Source organism: Pteropus vampyrus, unplaced genomic scaffold (genome assembly GCF_000151845.1).
Source record: "Pteropus vampyrus isolate Shadow unplaced genomic scaffold, Pvam_2.0 Scaffold105, whole genome shotgun sequence".
In the NCBI taxonomy this organism is placed as follows: domain Eukaryota; kingdom Metazoa; phylum Chordata; class Mammalia; order Chiroptera; family Pteropodidae; genus Pteropus; species Pteropus vampyrus.
In genome coordinates this window covers 2116853-2134992 of record NW_011888886.1, presented here as the reverse complement: position 1 = coordinate 2134992, position 18140 = coordinate 2116853, and the positions used below count along the sequence as shown (strand labels likewise).

The 18140-nt window shown below is 55.9% G+C and overlaps 1 protein-coding gene and 1 long non-coding RNA gene across 12 annotated transcripts; both read right to left on the bottom strand.

Annotated features, from left to right (window-relative positions):
- Window positions 1-1936: 1936 nt before the first annotated feature.
- On the bottom strand, window positions 1937-13995 carry LOC105295443. Of its 11 annotated transcripts, none has more exons than XR_002781545.1 (5): window positions 13821-13995; window positions 9970-13517; window positions 8450-9579; window positions 7355-7691; window positions 1937-3246 (listed from the first exon to the last, which is right to left on the bottom strand). It is a non-coding gene; the product is annotated as an uncharacterized LOC105295443 (long non-coding RNA). The 11 variants fall into 11 exon arrangements; XR_002781548.1 differs by lacking the exon at window positions 1937-3246 and having other exon boundaries at window positions 6264-7691; window positions 8450-9305; window positions 9422-9579; XR_002781551.1 differs by lacking the exon at window positions 1937-3246 and having other exon boundaries at window positions 6264-7691; window positions 8450-9305; window positions 9492-9579.
- Window positions 13996-14202: 207 nt separating this feature from the next.
- Window positions 14203-18134, bottom strand: LOC111742988. Its single transcript, XM_023533598.1, has 3 exons — window positions 15066-18134; window positions 14540-14963; window positions 14203-14324 (listed from the first exon to the last, which is right to left on the bottom strand). Exons 1-2 carry the CDS (start codon window positions 15811-15813, stop codon window positions 14791-14793), a joined length of 921 nt encoding a protein of 306 aa, XP_023389366.1. The 5' UTR covers window positions 15814-18134; the 3' UTR covers window positions 14203-14324; window positions 14540-14790.
- Between the last annotated feature and the right edge of the window lie 6 nt (window positions 18135-18140).

The following is an 18140-nucleotide window of genomic DNA, read 5'->3' as shown; positions in this document are numbered from 1 at the left end:
CCCAGGCCCAAAGACCTCCGAAGCCACACGCACACACGCACACACGCACACACGCACTCACACACACCCCCTGTGACGACCCAGTGACCTGCCCCCGCTGCCACACCCCCACCGCCCGGTGCTGCTCACTGCCCCCTCATCTCCGGGCACCGCTGACTGCGGAGGGGCTTCTGCACGCAGCCCACCTCGCCATCCACTGCCCACAAAACGAGCGACCCCCTCGGCGCGTGCGCACGGTAAGCAGGCGACCCTGGCTCAAACCAAACACTCGATCGAGCGAGTCAAGTTCATCTCTCCCAGGTCCCTGCGGGGGACGGATTCGCCCCGCTATCTTCGCCGCTCCTCCCTGGTCATGTTTCCTGTGTCACCGCGCTGGTCACCCAGGAAAGGGTCCCGCCATGCCGACCGTGAGCGCCTGTCAGCTCGTGCCACCTGCAGATCTGTTTAGAACCATCATGTCACGCAGGCGTTAAAATATGTGTCTCCTTTGTGTTTAAAACGAGGACCTGGAGTGAGACATAGCCAGTCCCCTGTGTCCTGTTGGCACCCCCAATTAGCCCCGCACACCCCGCTCTCCACACGGAGCACAGCCCAGAGGGCAGTCAGCTCCGGGCCCACTCACTGGGGATCCCCACGTTTGGCTTCAGCCCTGGCCAGAGATCTCATCCCACAGACCTCTGGGAGCACACTGGGAACGCGTGAGCGGGGCTGCCACAGCGCCCTCCGGTGAGCTGGGGTGAGGGTGCCAAGTACCCGCGGCGCCCCTCCGAGCGGGTGGAATGCAAAGCCGTTCACGCCAGGAGCAGCCAAAGGATGAGGGAGTAGAAGGAGGGTGCTGCCTCTCGCGGCCGTGGCGGCCCGTCCCCCTGCACGCGGCTGACAAAGCTGAGGCTGGCGTAGCAGCTTCACGTGCCAGGTGGACAGCTGGGGACCGAGGGAGTGGCTGTGGGCACCTCCTGAGAAAAGGCCCCGCGGGATGGGTCGATCCCTCAGCACCTGCTGGCGCATGTGGATTTTATAGTGTGACCCTGAGCTATCGAGTCATGAGGGTGATGACGTTAAAATGTATTGAGCACTTACTAAGTGCCAGTCCCTATTCTCAGTGTACTAACAGCTTCGGTCCCCGTAAGGCACCTACGAAGTGAGCGTGACCATTCTCTCTACTGAGAACTTAGGAAACTGAAGATCGAAGTGACTGTTGCACAGGTATAGTGAGCGGCAGAGCCCGGATGCTGACTCGGGCGCCCGCCCCCACGGCTGGCGCTCGGTTATAACCTTGCTGCCTCTCTTCAAAGAAAAAGATATTGGAATATGCACCCTGGGCTCCATTCGAAAAGGTAGAAAAAGACATACTCTATTTAGAAACTCTTCTGTCTAAACACACACACACACACACACACACACACACACACACACACTTGGTTATGGGAACATGGACCCATTTGCACCCTGGTTTCCTGACGCTGCAGCAATGACAAGTGTTTACCATCTCCTGGGTGTCAGATCATTAGGTACTTGTAAAAAGTAATATCGACGGAGCCGCTTTGAAATGGAGTCCAGCTGCCGTCCCAGAGGAGCTGCCTTGGGAAACTTACTCCTCAAGCCTTTAGAACTCTGAAACCGGGCCGGGTGGCCCTGGACAGGGCCTAAAGCACATTGTGTCCCAAAAGACTGTTTGCAAACATATCGAGAAAGCAGTTAGTGTGATTACTGCACCGATGACTACAGGACTGAAAATTAACAACATGCTTTAGAATTAGCGTCACTGTCAGCTTCTCTGCACCCATAGAAATGATTTCCTTCTATTGATCTGTCCTTTCCCTGCTCGTAAATAAATACCCCTTGCCTTGGCCTCCTAATGGGATCGCTATTTGGGCTGATGAATCGGTGCCTCCTGAATAGCTATTCATTTGGATCTCAAATAAATGTTTGTTGCCGCTCACTTTGGCCTTTTATTTTTAGGTTAACAGTACCATGATGTATTTATTTAGGACACTGTAACTCAGAGAGGCCAAGGGACGTCCCTAATATCACCAAACCAAGAAGAGGCAAAGCTGAGATCTGCACTTTCACCTCTGACTTGGAAGCCCGATAAGGTGCTTGAATTGGAATTTGAAATTTTCCTTTCGTCCAGGAGGAGAGGCCAAGACGTGGCCGGGGGCCGGGGCCTGCACTCGGCTGCAGGAGCTCTGTCTTCGGCCCCTCCCAGCACCATCTGCTCCAGACCCCAGGGCTCCCACCTGTCGTTTCCCGTGATGAATGGGCTCCATCTGCTCCTTTTGCAAGCTCAGGGAAACTGAGACCCCAGGGGCTGAGTGACGCGTCCAAGGTCAGCGAGGGTCGCCCAGCAGCCGGAGGTGAGCCCCGCCTGCCCCAGCTCCCTCTCTCGGTCTGGCGCAGCCCACGGAGGCAGCCCGGCATATTCTTTTTTCCCTATTTCTTCTCCCAACTCTGTGCCCTTCGGCTCCCCTGGGAACAGGCTGACATTCACTGTGATTAGCTCGCTTCCCCCTCTCCCTGCAGCCAAGAGCTAATTGTCCTGATTCCCTTCCAAGAACGGTCTCTCTGAATAGCCTTCGCAGGCACAATTAGGCAGGTTCAGCCTGGCTTTCACACTCCGCTTCTGAAAAAAAAAAATCAAATCAGCCAGGAAGCGGAGCCTCTCAGAAGTTCTCTGAGAGCTGCTTTGTGCGGGGAACAAAGCGCACACGTAATTACCTACTCGGCTGATGAGCCCTGGACCCCAGGACCCTGCGGGCAGGAGAGCTCGACCTGCCAGGACCCCATCTCTCACCTGCGGGGGCGGCTGTTCGTGGGCTGTGCTATGCAGGGGGCGTGGAGGGATGATGCCCTGAGACCCCTTCCCCAGTCAGGCCTGGCTGGCCGTAACCGCAGGCCATCGGTCCCTGGCCTCGAGAGCTCCAGCCATGAAGTGCTGAGACAGTGGACGCGTTGAGAGCAGCAAGTCCAATCAAGTCATCATTGTAAGGATAAGGATGGAGCGCCGAGGCCGGAGGGGGGAAGCGCCAGGCCCAAGGTCACGCAGCAAGTTCAAGCAGGGCCTTGATGCGAATGCAAGTCTCCGGCAGGCACTCCTGCCTCGTGCCCACCACGGGATGGTTTAAGATGTAGCTTGGCCAGAAGAGTCGGCGCTTCTAGCCAACTAAGGAAAATCGTTTTTCCCCACTAAACTGGTGCACGCATCAAACGGCTGACGGGCCGAGGAAGCTGTTGCCAGTACTTTTCCTGGGGACAGAGAGGGGGGTCCTTTATCTCCATGTGGAGAAACGGAGTCCCAGAAGGAACGGGTTCAACTCACACAGCCCATAAATAGCAGCGCTGAGACTCATCCCCTGTCCCCTGACTCCTGGGCCAGCGCTCACCACCGATACCGGTGACCCCCCCATCCCCTTAACACTGTATCTAATGAGACGGCATCCTGATGACTCAGAGGAGCCCAAGCCGTTGGCACAGCAGCTCTAAGCCATTCCACAAGCCGAAAGCTTCACAGGGCCTAGCAGCCTGAGCGACCGGTCCAAGCGAGGGGACTCCAGCTGTAATCCAGTCCTCCCCTCCAAGCTCTGTGCACCCAGACAAGTCCCTCACTTGCTGGCACCTCTGTCCTTCGCCTGTAAGACAGAGACATTGCCACCCACCTTACGGGGTTGGGAAAGTGCCTGGTTCAGGCCGCCACATGGCACGCGTGCAGCGAAAGGTCATGCCCACGAGTGCGCGTTCGGTAAACACCCCATTCTACACGTCAGACAGCCATGCTGGTTAGCAGCCAGTGAAGGCTCTGAGAAGTCCTGCAGGAAGGAAGCCCGGTGAACTGTTGATTCCTAAACCTTGTTCCCCCTGGAGCTGTGTTTTCTGGTTGCACTATTAAAATTCTGCTTTGGAAAGCGTCACTCTGAGCCATGCCTCTCTGTGAGGTCTTCGCGGGAAGCCCTGGAGTCTGATCTCGGTATCGGCAGCAGAGGCTGGCCTGGGGGCTGGTGACCTGAACCCCACAAGGGACCTGAGGGGGCTCCCGAGAATTAAACGCAGGAGTGGACACTAAGAAAACTCTACCAGCCAAGGGGAACATGACCTTGAACATAAAGATGACTGGCACAGATTTATCGACCCTTTCCGGTGCCAGGACAATGTGACGGTGTCGCATGTGTCACCCCCGCGTGCTCTCAGCTGAGATCTGCTGTTGCCATTTTGCAGATGGGGAAACTGAGCCCAGAAAAGTTAAATGACCCAGGTCCTCTGTGCCTTGAGTTTTTTATCCACAAAATCAATGTAATCATCCCCATCTCAAAGGACTGCGGCAAGGATTAAATATGGGAACATTATGAAAATGACTCGGACTAAACGTGGAGACATTTATGAAAATTACCAGCACGGTGTCTGACGCAAGGCAACATGCAACGTTTTCAGAAATGCATTCGTTCATTCATTCACTTGTCACTCCTTTCATTCCCTTATTCCTTCGTTAATTCGTGCCTGTGTTTATTTAAAATAAAAGGCCAGCTATGGTACCTGAGACTCCAGCAGTGGGCACCCCATCCGGCCAAGGCATTGCAGGTCCCCGTTAAAACATGTCACCTTCCCCTTCCCCTCCTCCTGTCAAACACGGTCCCTGGTAGACACATCCCAGGGAGGTGCGGACAGTGAGATACCGGAGTGGGGTGGTCGGGCTGGACTGTGAGTGTCGAGTCGTCAGAGGGAGCCCGAGACAGGGAAGAGAGGAGGTGAGGGCTGAGCCCTGGGGCCCGCTGGTGTTCAGAGGCTGGGAAGCGGACAGGACCCCACAGAGGAGACAGAGGAAGGGCGCCAGTGATGCTCGCGGGAAGCCCAGAGGCTGTGGAGGCTTCCAGCAGCACATGCTGCCGGAAGTCATGGAAGACGAGCACCTGGCATCGTGAAGGTGGCTTGAGAAAAGCATTTCGAAGGTGAAGAGGGGACGAAAGCCAGATCATAGCTGGCTGCAGAGAGAAGGGAAGCGAGGAGCGGGCGAGACCTAACGCATCCTACTCAGCTTTCCAGGCTCGGCTCAATGCCACCGCCTCCAGGAAGTCTTCCCTATGGCCCTCTCCTTTGTCACTTAAGTCTGTCCCCACCCCGTGAGCCAGGCACTCCCAGAAGGCAAGGACTGTGCCTTTGTCACCCCTGCATCCTGACATAATAGGTGCTTTGGAATTCTTAGCTCCTCTCTTTTCAGATGGCAGAAGGAAATTCTGACTTTCTAGAACTCTGTCCTCCCGAGTAATGAATCACTCCTCCCCAGACAACTGTCGTCCTTCTGTTGCTGTGAGATTATTAGTGTAATGATGAGACCTAATATTGCATTAATTTGGTTGCGAATTATTTGTATTGTCACAGTCATTCAGACGGCGATTGCAATTTTGTTTTAATTTAATCTAGCTCCTTGCGCATTCTGTCAAAACTTCCGAAAACAATGTTACACAGATCCTCGTTCCGGAACAGACTGAATACCAGCTTCGTGGAATTTATAGAAATCTGGCCTGAGCCACCGCGGCCCAGAGTAAGAAAACACAAAGAAAGCAGAGTGAGTCTGTCGCCCCCACCTCGCACACAGGGGGCTGGTTCTCCAGCCCCCGCAGCCCCCTCCAGACCCCGAGGGCCTCAAGGACAAGAACTGGCGGGGGCAGGGGTCTCCTCTCTGTCACGCAGGGCTCAGGGCGACGCCCTGCACGTAGCATGGCTGTGTTCAGAAAGTGTTGGAGCCAGCACAGGTATCAAGGAAGGACTGGCCGAGGCCCTGTCCGCACTTTCCAGCACACGGTGGGGGACAACCTAGATAATGTGGGCGTCTCCCCAGCTTGCATGGTGACTCCGGCCCTGGCTCCAGCTGCAGAAGCTGGTGAAAAGCTGGCGAAAAGCCTGGGCCACTGCAAGTCATCTGAGCTTCACGGTCTTTGTGCTTGAACTAAACATGACCTTTTGCTTTCTAAGTTGCTGGTGGCAGGAACTGCCTGGTTGTCCTCCGAGAGCCTCCGGGCAGCACGTCCCCCTGCGTGACCCAGCTCAGAAACCGCACTGCCATGCCAGAGCCAGCACACAGATTAGCTTGCGGGAAGACTCACATCAGCCGAGCTCACGAGGCTGATGTATACACCAGAAGCCACATGTGTCAGTGACAACGAGCAACCGAGCTGACAAGGACAGGACCACTTTCCCCGAGATGCAGTCTTCCCTTCCTCTGCCTCTGCCTCTGCCTCTGCCTCTGCCTCTGCCTCTGCCTCTGCCTCTGCCGTACCAGCCTCTCCCTGGGCGGGGCTCTGGGCCTAGGTATCCTGAGGCTCCAGGCACGGTGCCCTCGCCTGGCCTTTGGCTCTCCTGTCCTGCACCCTGAAGTAGCCTGGGCTGTCCTGGTCCCCCACGCTGTGGGGGCTCAGGCCCCGCCTCCCATCACCCGGCCAAGCCCACTGCCGGTCCCTTTGTACGTCTCCTCCACTGCAGCCCCTCGCCCTCGGGCGCTGGGCCGGGACAGGGCTGGCAGTGGGCTGAGCTCAGACACGCTTCTCTCTCCCTCCGGCATTTTGTCCGCCGCCTCATTCCAGAGTCCAAAACGGTCTCTCGCACGGTCGAAGCTCAGCGAACAGTGAACGAGTGGGCGGCCAAGCACGGCCTTGCTCTAGCCCCTCTCTCGTCCCCAAGTGAGCACGTCCCCGGGAAGCAAACGGACCCTGAGCGGGGTGCTGACCCCAGCCCTCCGGGTGACTCGGATGTGCCTGATCCCAGAGGGAACACGCCCGGCCACCCCGCCACTGCGGACCCCGCCCCCGAGCCCGCACCCTTCGGTCTGACAGGCCTGGGAGCCATTCTCTCTGTAAAGAAACTGTGCACATCTCTGTTCCGTTATAAACTGACTTAAAACTTACCCGAAGTCTAGAAGGGCAACTTGGGGTGCCTCCAGAGCTCTTCCCATAGACCTAGGCAGACTCCAGCTAGAACCAAACCCTTGGAGAGCAGTCGGGGGTTGGGGCGCTTTGGAGTCGGATGGTCTGTCCTGTGCGACTTCGGACAAAGTGAACAACTTCTCTGGGCCACAGATGGCATAATTACATCTTCCTGGGGGTACCCAGGGGGCTCACATCGCCCTGGCTCAGCATCGCTCCCTCAGCTGGGGGAGGGACTCCACGTAGGAAATCCTGTGTGATGGGGAGGACCGCAAGGGGGAATGGCCGGCATCACCCAGGCCAGGCCCAATGGCCCACGGCTCAGCGGCTACTGCCTGCCGGTCAATGAAAATCAGAGGTATTGGGGCAGAAAGGAAACATTCTGGCCCAAAATAGAAGAGAGGAAGGAGTCAGAAAAAGTGAAAGAGAAGCCCAGAACCCACCTGCAGTGGGGGCTGGGGGGCCAGAGACCCTGCCCGCCTTCACTTTACAGTGAGGAGGCCGAGGTCTGGCCGCGGGTCCTAAGCTGGGGACACAGCCAGCTCGGTCTGACTCCAGCAGAGTCCTCTCCACTCTTGTTGCCTCGTAGCTGACCAGCTGGCTGGATGGAGGAACCGGTACCTTCTGTCTGCAGAACAGAGTCGCACGGAGAAGAGACCCAGCTCAGGAAGTCTCACGGGGCCGGGCTGCCGTTCAACACGTGACACGCAGACACACAAAACGCTTCGTTTACTTATTTCCCTGTGATTCGTCTTGCCATTTTCACAAGGCTCGTCCACCCTGTTGGAGAACGTAAACTTGCCAATTAAAGAAAGTGGAGCAGGGCCTCGCAGCCCAAACACGGCAGAGGAGATGGCGGGTCCCTTTCAGAAACCACCTCAAAAAGAGAGAGCCACGTGCAAAAAATAAGCCACAACCCTCCCTCACTCCATACACGACAATTAACGTAAGAGCGAGAACTACCAAGCTTCTAGAAGAAAACACAGAAGAGATGCTCGTGATCTCAGAGTTGTGAAGGATTTCCTAAACAGGACATACACACACACACAAACACACACACACACACACACACACACACACTAACTATAAAAGAAAAAAAAAACAATAAATTGAATTTCGCCAAAATTAAAAACCTTTGATTTTCAAGACACTGTGAAGAAAATGAAAAGGGAAGGCACGAACTGAAGAATATCTTTACAGATTTACAGAGCATGTGTCTAACGAAGGACTTGTGTCTTGAACGTGTAAAGAATCCTTACATCTGGATTGCACAAAGGATTTGAACTGACAATTAACCGAAGAAGAGCTACGTATGGGAAATAAGCACATGCGAAGATGCTCAAAGCCTTCGGTCATTAGTGAAACGTAAATTAAAGCCACAGGGGTACATGAGGCCCCCACTAGGAAAGACTGGCCACGCCGGGAGGCGAAGTATCCAGCACGCTCACGATGCTCCCCCGTGCTCATGGGCATGCGCAGCGGGCAGTCACTTGGGAAAACAGTTTGGCAGTTTCTTGAACAGTTAAACGTATGCCTACCATATCCCCAGCCATTCTGGTATTTCCCTGAGAGGAATGAAAGCGCACGCCCATAAGAGACTTCTACGCGAATGGTCACGGCAGCTTTGCTTCTAATAGACCAAGAGGGGAAGCAATCCAAACGTCCAACATGGGGAATGGATAAGCGACTGTGGTACGTCCATACAGTGGAATACTACGCAGCAATCAAAAGGAACGGACCCTGGTTACACACAACTGGATGAATTTCAAAATGATTATGATAATGGAAAGAAGCCAGACAAAAAACAAATCATACTCTAAGGTTCTGTTTATATAATTTTCCAGAAAATGCAAACTAACCTATAGTGTCAGAAAGCAGATCAGTGGCTGCCTGGGGATGCGGCGGCAGAGGGAGAAATGCCGAAGGGACGTGTGGAAACTCTGGTGATGGAGACGGTCATTAGCTCGACTGGTTTCATGGGTAGACACATATGTCAAAACTCATTAAATAGTATACATTAAATATGCACAGCCTACGAGACGTCACTTACACCTTAATAGAGCTGGGGGTGGGGAATAATCACCCCAACATAACAAGGAGGAAATCTCAATAAATTCCCAAAGCAGAAATAATGAAAAAACATTCTCTAATCACTATGCGATCAAACTAAAAATGGATGACAAAATGGAGAGAAAAAAGCTACCATCCTGGGCGAGGAAAATTCTTCTCAACTCACGAGGCCCAGAAGCAGCCAAAACCCAAACTGCAGACTTAAGACAGGAGGCATGTGAGGAATGCAAAGGGGAGGGCGAACAGAAATGACCGACTCAGCTGCTTACGGATTAACCACATCCTATAGATCTCTGAATGACCTTCTGGAAACTCCTGTCCCACCTACAAGAGAAAGGATCTGTAAAGAGACAGGACTGGTGGTCCCGGAATTCCTTCCCCCTTGCAGCCCCCACCCGAGTCAGGAGGTGCCCGTAGACCCTCAGACAAAGGAATCGCACCCCTCGCATTGACACTGCAGAGGTATATAAGCTGTAAGGAATCTAGCTTTTGTGCTGTTTAAAGCCTCACGTGCTCTGCCGGCAATACATTCTCCTTCCTCTAACGAAGCTGTCTGAGCCTCTGAATTCCTCCGCCAGGTGTTGCTTCCTGCAACAGACTATGTAGAAAGTATAATAATGAAAATACCGTTCAGCTAAGATAGTCCTCAGCGGAAAACCCATAGTCTTAAAGACTTGTATTTAAATAAACAAACTAAAGAAAAGGAGATCAATTATGTGTCCCAAATATAAGGATAGAAAAAGAACAAAATCAACCCAGAAAAGTAGAAGGAAAGAATACGTATGAAAGTGAAAAGTAACACGCCGGCCCCATCCCACGGGGCCTCCCTTCCCCCAGGTCCGAGTGGGTGCGGGCCCCAGCAAGGCCACCCCCACCTTCTGGGCTCACCAGGCACCCCTCAAGGCAGCTAGATCCCCCTCTACCCCACCCAAGCTTTCAGCCCTCCCCGCCTGACCCACCCAGGGGAGGGGGAGGGATGAGCACACACCTCGGGGCAGAGATGGTGGAGGGGGATGGGGCTGGAGCTCACAGGGCTTCCAGGCCACCAGAGGACCCTTGTCACATGCTGGCTGAATGAATGGACCACCTGGCGGAGACTGGGGAGGTGAGGGGGCAGACACGGAGAACACTTGCACCCGTCCCGTACCTGCTGCAGCAGCATCCCAAGAGCTCTAAGCAGGCGAGGGCCCGAGCCCCTCCCCCACTCAGTGCTTGGTCACCCGGTTACGAAAACCAGGAGACAGAGAGGGAAGGTGGGCGTGGGAGCCAGTCTGGACTTCAAACCCCAGCTCTGCCTCTCACCAGCTGTGTGACCTCTCTGAGCCTCAGTGCTCTCAAATACAGGAAGTGTCCCTCCCAGAAGGTGGGTGGGGATCCCCGATAACAGATGCAACGATGCAGCTCGGTGCGGCTACCTGGTGGTGTGGCAAGGAGGGACTGTCGTTAGTAACCATCCCCCCCTGCCTCCCTCTGATTCCCACAAGCGAACCGGGTACCAGGGCCACCTGCCACCCCTGGGGATTCGGTCTCGAGCCCGAGGGAGAGGCTGCAGCACCAGAGTCAGAGCCGGGGAGGCTGGCCGTGTAGACAGGGCCGCCTCGGGTCCAGTTCCAGCTCGCACGAGACTCTTCTAATTCCAACGCAGAATGCCTGCCTCTCGGCTCAATGGGCTCTGTCCCAAAGATGAAATTTCTATTTTGATTCCATGCGACATTTAATGAAATGGCTTTCGGTCCCCACGCAGCAGTGGCTCGAGTTATGAAACCACAGCCTCTGGATCCCCCGCCCCCAACACGACTGGCGACAACAGTCCCTCCTGTTGCTTCGGGAGCTGCCCCGTGTCTCTGAGGGGAATATGCTGAACCTAAAGATCTGAGGGGCACACACAGCCCTGGGGGCCGATGCCTGCTGCGATGGCACCTTTGCTCTGTCTGCTGCGGGGACCAGCGCCCCGTGCCCCGGGCGGTAACGATGGCCTCTGCCTCCATGTCCCTGACTCCAATCCAGCACTATTCCAACTGCAGATCAGAAATGTTCAGGGAGACTGCACGTCAACAGAGAGGGCTGCGAACAGCATTTCTAGAAAAATGAATGAAACGGAACAGACTAGAAAACGGACCGGAATGGCATCAGTGACGGCTGCATCATGACACTTTGGCTGTGAGGGTGAACGGGAGGTCTCTGCAAAATGAATGACAGACTGACGGAATGCAGCTCCAGTCCACTGCCCCAGACCCTTCTGACACGCACCTCTGATCACGTCACCCCCAGCTCAAACTCAGTGAGGGTTTGGGGACAGAGTTCGGATCCCACGGTATGGCACTGACTGTCCCTCACGACCTGGCCCTTGTCCATCCTCGTCCACCACTAGAGAGCAGCGTGGTGCAGGCCGAGCAAGTCCCCCTGCGCTCAGTCTACCGAGAGCACGACTAAGCGAGCAGTGTGCGAGGTCGCTGGGGCCACTGCCTCGGTGGTCCCACTCCGCCCGCTGACCTCTGAGCTAAGATGACTTCCCGGGTTCTGTAGCGGCAAGGATATGACTATTTCCGGAAGCCTTCGTTCAGAAGGAAGCAGAAGCCCTACAATTTCTCAACAACTTGGCTATTAAAAATAGGAATTCCACCTACACGCCAGAACAGCTTGTTAGGCTCACGAAGGGCCAGAACCGTAAGGTCCCTTGCATGTTTGGGGACGAGGAAGCCGCTGGGCTCGAGAGCTGAAAGCGTGAGAAGGTGGCCGCGGGCTGTGGCTGGAGCCACAGCCCCAAGTCCCCAGAAGTCTCTAGAACCATGGGAATGCCAAATGGTGCTCTGCCCACGGCTTCGTCAAGCTCATTTCCTACCACATTAGGTGAACATCTGGACAAGCACAGGTTCCAAAGAAAACGAGGGAAAAAAATAAATTGTGCATTAGCAAGTGGCTGTGAGCCCTCGTCCCTGACCTTGGCAGAAGGCAAGGAGATGCCGTGGGAGCCGGCTGCTCTCTGTCCTCTCTGAGTCTTTGGGAGGGAGCCTGGCCCAGAGCTTGGGGACGCTTGGGGACACTTGGGATCGCTTGTGGAAGGAAGAGCCGGCGTGCCTGAGGATTCCGCCTCCGGTACAGGTCTCGGCCTCCACAGGCCTGCCACTCGCAGTTAGGGGACGGTCTGTAGGCCCCAGGAGTGAGCAGCAGTGGCTGGATGGATGTAACATTCAGTTTAGCACCTGCGGCCACTCGCAGGACGGGGCGGGGAGAGCAGGGGGGAAAGGGGGTTGAAGCGAGCCCCACTTACCCAGCACTCCTCAGCGGCCAGGGCCCACCTGCTCATTCGCTCACTCACTAAACATTTATCGAGAGAACCCGGAGTGCCGTGCCTGTGCCAGATGCTGGCTGAAGACACAGGACAGCGGACCCCATCCCTCACCTCAGGGGACTCACAGTGGCGGGGGGGGCGGGGGTGTTGTCAGAAAAGTGACAGACATGTATGATTCTGTACGATGATCCCTTGGAGCAGGCATTGCCAGAGGCCATGGGAGCAAAAGGGACCCCTAATCCAGCCCCTGTGGGTCTGGGGAGGCGCCTAGGAAACATGACCTTGGGGCTGAGACCTGAAAGAGCAGATGAGAGACAGGTGGTAACCCAGGTGAGACGACCCTGGTCTCCACCAGGATGGGGCTGCTTGGAGTCCTGCCTGGGAGCCATCAGCTAGACGGCTGAGGGGCTGAGGAAAAGGGAGGGAAAGGGTCGCCCCCTCCTGGCCGCATGTGGGATAGCAAGTCCCCCGCCCCACTCCCGGATTCCTGACCGACCTAGCACCAAGGGTTGGGGGACGCCATTCACCCAGCAGGGAAAGAGCAGATGACAAGCATATTTGGGGTGCAGTTAGGGACACCATGAGACACCCAAGTGGAGATGTCTCATTGAACGTTAGGTCTGGAACTCAAAACCTGCGTTGAGGAGAGAGTTGTGATTCCAGACAGGTGTGAACAGGCTCCAGGAAAATACCCTGCAGTAGAGAGAGGAGGGCGGGTGTGCAAAGCGGATGGCAAAGGACAAAAGGGACTGAGAAGGAGCCATCGGTCCGGAGGAGGAAAGCGAGGCCGGTGCGGGTCACGGAAACAAGTGGACTCGGTGAGAGCTGAAGCGGGGGGCACTGGCCACAAGGGGACAGCGCACAGGACAGAAAGGTTCCGAGTGACTTGGAACCGGGCTGCCCGGCTCGCATACCAGTTCCCCTCCTTACTGGCCGTGTGACCTTGGGCCGGTCACTCACCGGCTCTGAGCCTCAGTCCCTTCCCCGTGAAGGGCTATGGTGATGAGCGATGAGCGATGAGCGATGAGCGAGCCGGCGTGTGAAAAGCGCTCAGAACCATGAACAGTGAAATGAAAGCAAAAGTCCGCCTCCCGGGGACACAGGGTCAGTGCGAGGTCAGCGAGGAAGCCAGACAGCGGGGACTGAGGTGTGAGGGCCCTGAGAAGGGGGCGGTACCTACAGACTCCTCCTCCAAGAGGGCGGAGCAGGAGCGAGGGGGCCCGACTCCACCGCTCAGATGTCGCCTTTCAAGGACACAACCCAAGAAGGACGAAAAAAGAAACCCAGAGTTGGGGTCTGGAAAACCTCTGTGGGGCCCAACCCCTGCACCCCGCACCGCTGCCTGGTGTTTTGACAGTGCCAGCTGACAGGTGACAGGTGACGAAGCCTGACCCGACCCCCGGCTTCTCTCTCCGTCGACTCCCCCACCCGCCCTCTCCCAGACCAGGTGGCTTCCCAGGAAAATGGACTCTCAGACCCAAACCAACGGGGGTCCATGGGGTGGGGGAGGGGTGCAATTACTGCCTAGGCTCCCTGGGGCCACTCACTGAAGGAAGACCTGAGTGGGCCACCTAGCTGGGAAGCGCTGGAGCAGAGACTGAGACGTGATGGCCACCAGCACCCCGTCCCTGAGCTTCTGGCTCAGCTCTGGGGTGGGCCTGAGAACTGGCATTTCTAGCAGATACCCAGGTGATGTCGCTGCTTCTGGTGCTGGTCCACGTCCCTTTGGGGGATCCGTTCAGCCGCTGCCAAGCCCCGCCCCAGAGGGGACTTCGGAGCCCCCCACCAGCAGCAGAGACTCCCTCCCTGGCCCTTACTGGACCCCCGGGGAGCAAGCGTGCTGCTGGAAACATGCTTTCCCCCGCTGAGCATGCGGTCTGTCCCCCACTTCCTCCTCCAGCTCCCCTCTGCTCAGCCCTCCTTGACTAACGTGTGAGAGACCGCCTGCATTTCCTCCAGCACTGTCACCGCCTTAGGGGGCTGTGTTCTGTGTCGCAGCCTCCACGAGGGCCTGGCCTTCGTCCACTCTGTGCTTCTCGTCCGCGCAGCACCTGAGCAGAGAGGAAGCAGAGTAGGGCTCTTGGTAAATACATGCGACTCAGACTCAGCGTGCGACTCAGCGGCCTCCCAGCCCCGCGCCTCACCCCGCCTCACCCCTCCTCCTGACTGCTGTGTCTCGCCCTGTGCTCACTATCTCTGGTCCTAAAACAGCATCCCCCCCCCACTTCCCCCTCCCCCTGCCTCCCCCTTCCCTGGCGCTAATTACCCTCCTTCCTGTGACCTTGGAACAGGTGACCCTTTACTGCACGCTCTCTCGGCACCAGGCTCCCTCCATTCAGTCAGGCAGAAGGATTTATCCCTGTCCGGGGCCTCCGTTGGCAGTGACTAGGGGTGCGAAAGGAGGACCTGGGTCCTGCCCACAAGCGTTGACAGTCTCCCCCAAGAGGCCACCGTTATACCAGGGACCTCATCCTCGTGCAGCCCAAGGCGAGAGTCACTGTGTGTGGCTTGGTGGCACTAACTCTCTGAAGTTCCAAAGAGGACCCGTTGGGGGTAGGGGACTGAGGGCCCGACACCCCAGGTGAAGTCTGGCTCTGCCATCTGCAGACGTGACCCCTCGGAACCCCTGGCAGAGCCTGTACACAGTGAGGGGACTTGGCGGCATCCATTAGGCACCAAGAGTCTCTGACCTGCAGAGGGCTTTGGCACCGCCCCAGGCCAAGCGACTCGGCTGGAAGTGACTGGTTCCGTTCAGGGAGATCTTGAGCCTCGCAGGCAACCCCCAGAGGCAACTGCAGAGGAGAGGAGCCCCGAATCCCCCCTCCCCACCCAAACTCCAGACCTGCCCGGCCTCCAGGTTCCCTCTGCCTCGAAGGCCTCCGGGGGCCATCTGCCCACACGGGTGCTGCCCTCAGCTGCTGCGACTGCTCTCCGGTGTCTGTGACAGAGACACCAAACACGGAACAACGGAACGGAAAGAAAAACTGCTCTCAGCCCGCCACCCCGAGACACAGCTCTCGCCTCTCCTTTTGTGACGTGACGCCGCCCGTCTTGATCCAGGCGTGCACGAGCTGTCACGTCGGCGCGACCACGGCACACGGCACCTGCCCCACAGTCCCAGGTGCCGTTCTTCCGCCGGCAGCTCTCCTCGCTGAGACGTGACCTTCCTGCGGGCCGCCTACGATGCCCGGTGAGTAGTCCAGGTGGGGGGCCCCACGATCTACTCGGCCACTTCCCTTCTGCGTGACATGTAGCTATCGCCAGCTCCAGCCCGAACTGGAGGTGGACGGCTGAGCCCCTGTTACAGACCCCAAAACGGATGGGATGAGTCGGCCATTCAACGAGCACCCACCGAGAACCTGCCGCCCGCAGAGGCCACAGAGAAAGCTGGTCACAGGGCCCTCGCACCCACTCCACGCACAGGCCCAACCGCGAGTCCCACCCACAGCCAGGGACCACCCACACCACCCTGTCCCTCCCCCTCTGGCTCCAACACCCTCTGTGGCTCCCCGTGACTGCCAGATCAAGAAGAACCTCCATCCCATGGTGCTGCAGGCCCTGCACACCTTCCCGTCACAGCTCCTCTCCCACTGGCGGCCGGTGCACGAAGCTGCCGTCACCCACACCATCCCCAGACACAGGGTGTCCCCTCCTGCCTCGGGGCTTTGCAAACCCACGTCGCCCCCTCTTCCTCCATATCTGGCCAACCTTTACTCACGTTCCAAGGTGCCAACCGGCATCCCTGGTCTGCAAAACCCTCGCTTACTCCCCAGGGCCTGGCGTCCTCCTCAGTGGCCCTCATGGTGCCAGGCTGGCCTCTGCCTCAGCCCCGAACACCCTGCATCCGTGGTGTGTGCTGGTAAACGTTTAACAACCAGCTCTCCGGCGGGGTGGGGGGTACCCTGAATTGTAGCATTTACCAATCTCCACGGTATAAACACTCCCACCAAAGCTGATTCTGAGCTACCGAGGCAACGTCATGGAATTGGAGAGAGATTCTCAATAACACACGTTATACAGTTATTTCCGCCACAGAGACAGAACAGGTACAAACAGCTTCAGGAGCACAGGTAATAGTAACATGTAGTAAAGATTTTTGAGTATTTATTATATTTGTCTTTAATGTTAACTTATTCAACTGTAAGCTTATGTCATTTAATTTTTAAGAATGGCTATATTTATCAACCAGCTCAGTGAGATGGATTTAATTGAATCCTCCCCAAATGCATATGCTGAAGTCCCAACCCCCAATACCTCAGAATGTGACTGATTTTAGAGAGAGGGTCTTTAAAGAGATGATGAAAGTTAAATATGGGCGAGCCTTAATCCAATCTGGCTGGCGTCCTTACGTGCGATTAGGACACAGACTAGGACACGGACACACAGAGGGACAACCTGGTGAGGACAGAGAAGACAGCCATCCACACGCCAAGGAAAGAGGCCTCAGGAGAAACCGGCCCTGCCAACACCTTGGCCTTGGACTTCCAGCCTCCAGAGCTATAAGAAAATAGATTCCTGTGGTTTAAGCCCCACAGCCTGGGGTTGTTCGTCACGGCGGCCCTAGCAAGCGAACACAGTCACTAAGTGGGCACTGCTGGCCCCAGACCGCCGTGCTGGACCACCTACGACTTTCCCGCCTCCTGACTTGACCATGGACTCTTCAAGGCCGGGTCGTCTTCACTTTCAGGCCCTCGAACGCTGTTCGGAACGGTCCACGCAGAAATGATCATACATGCAGATAGAACATGGCCTCTGTGCCACAATTCAACCCTGCTGAGGCCACACTGAAGCAACCACGGATGACATAGGAAAGCCGTGTGCCCGTGAAACTACCCACGGGCACTACGAAGGCAAGACACGACAGGCCCAAAACGGAGTCTCGCGGCCCCGCCGAGACCTAACCCCTAGCTTACAGTTTCAGCCTCTCCCTAGGGAGGGATTTTGAATCAACCAGGGTGGAATTTGCTGGTGAGCACCAGTGACTAAGCCCCTGGTAGGATCCTCTGCCTTCCCCTGAGGGCAGGTGTCCATTCCAGAAATAATCCACTCTTTTAACTTCCTTGTCCCACCCTCTTTCTGCCTGTAAAAACCCTGGCTTTTGTACAGCTCCTAGGAGATTCTATTTGCTAGATGGGATGCTGCCCTGATAATGAATGGTTGAATAAAGCCAATTAGATCTTCAAATTGACTCAGTCGAGTTTTTTCTTAACAGCACTGAAATGTGGGTTTCATATAATGTCTACGTGTCACGAAATATTATGATTCTTCTGCTATATTTTAAAACATTCTTAGCTTGGAGTCTGTAGGAGAACCGGCTGTGGGCCGAATCTGACCCCAGGCCTTCCTTCTGCCCCACCCCCAGCTCAGAGGGCCAGCTGGGTTAATGTTTGACCATCAGGAAGGAAGGAATGATGTCTACCGGCCACCTCACCAGCTGTCAGTAGGCAGAGTCCCCCTCTAGGCAATGTCTTGAATCCTTTTTAATGCAAAATGTTTTTCTAACATGCCAAGGGAAAAAGCTTTCTGAAACATTAATCAAATCTCTCTCTGAGAGACAAAACCGAGGCAAAACCATCCCCTTTGCTGCCTCTAACATTCTACATATTTTAGAAATAAAATCCAGTGCCTTTTCCATTAGTAACTTCTATTTATTGCCTCAAAACAGTGCCAAATCAAATCTATGGAGACAGAACAACTCTCAGTGGTTGCCAGGGGCCGGGGGGCGGGGGTGGGTATGAGAGAGGGAGGGAGCCTTAGGGGAGTGAGTCTCTCTGTGGAGTGAGGGTGTTCCAAGCTGACTAGCGATGGTCACTCCACAACCCTGCGAATATATTAAAAACCACTGAATTGCACATTTTAAATGGGTG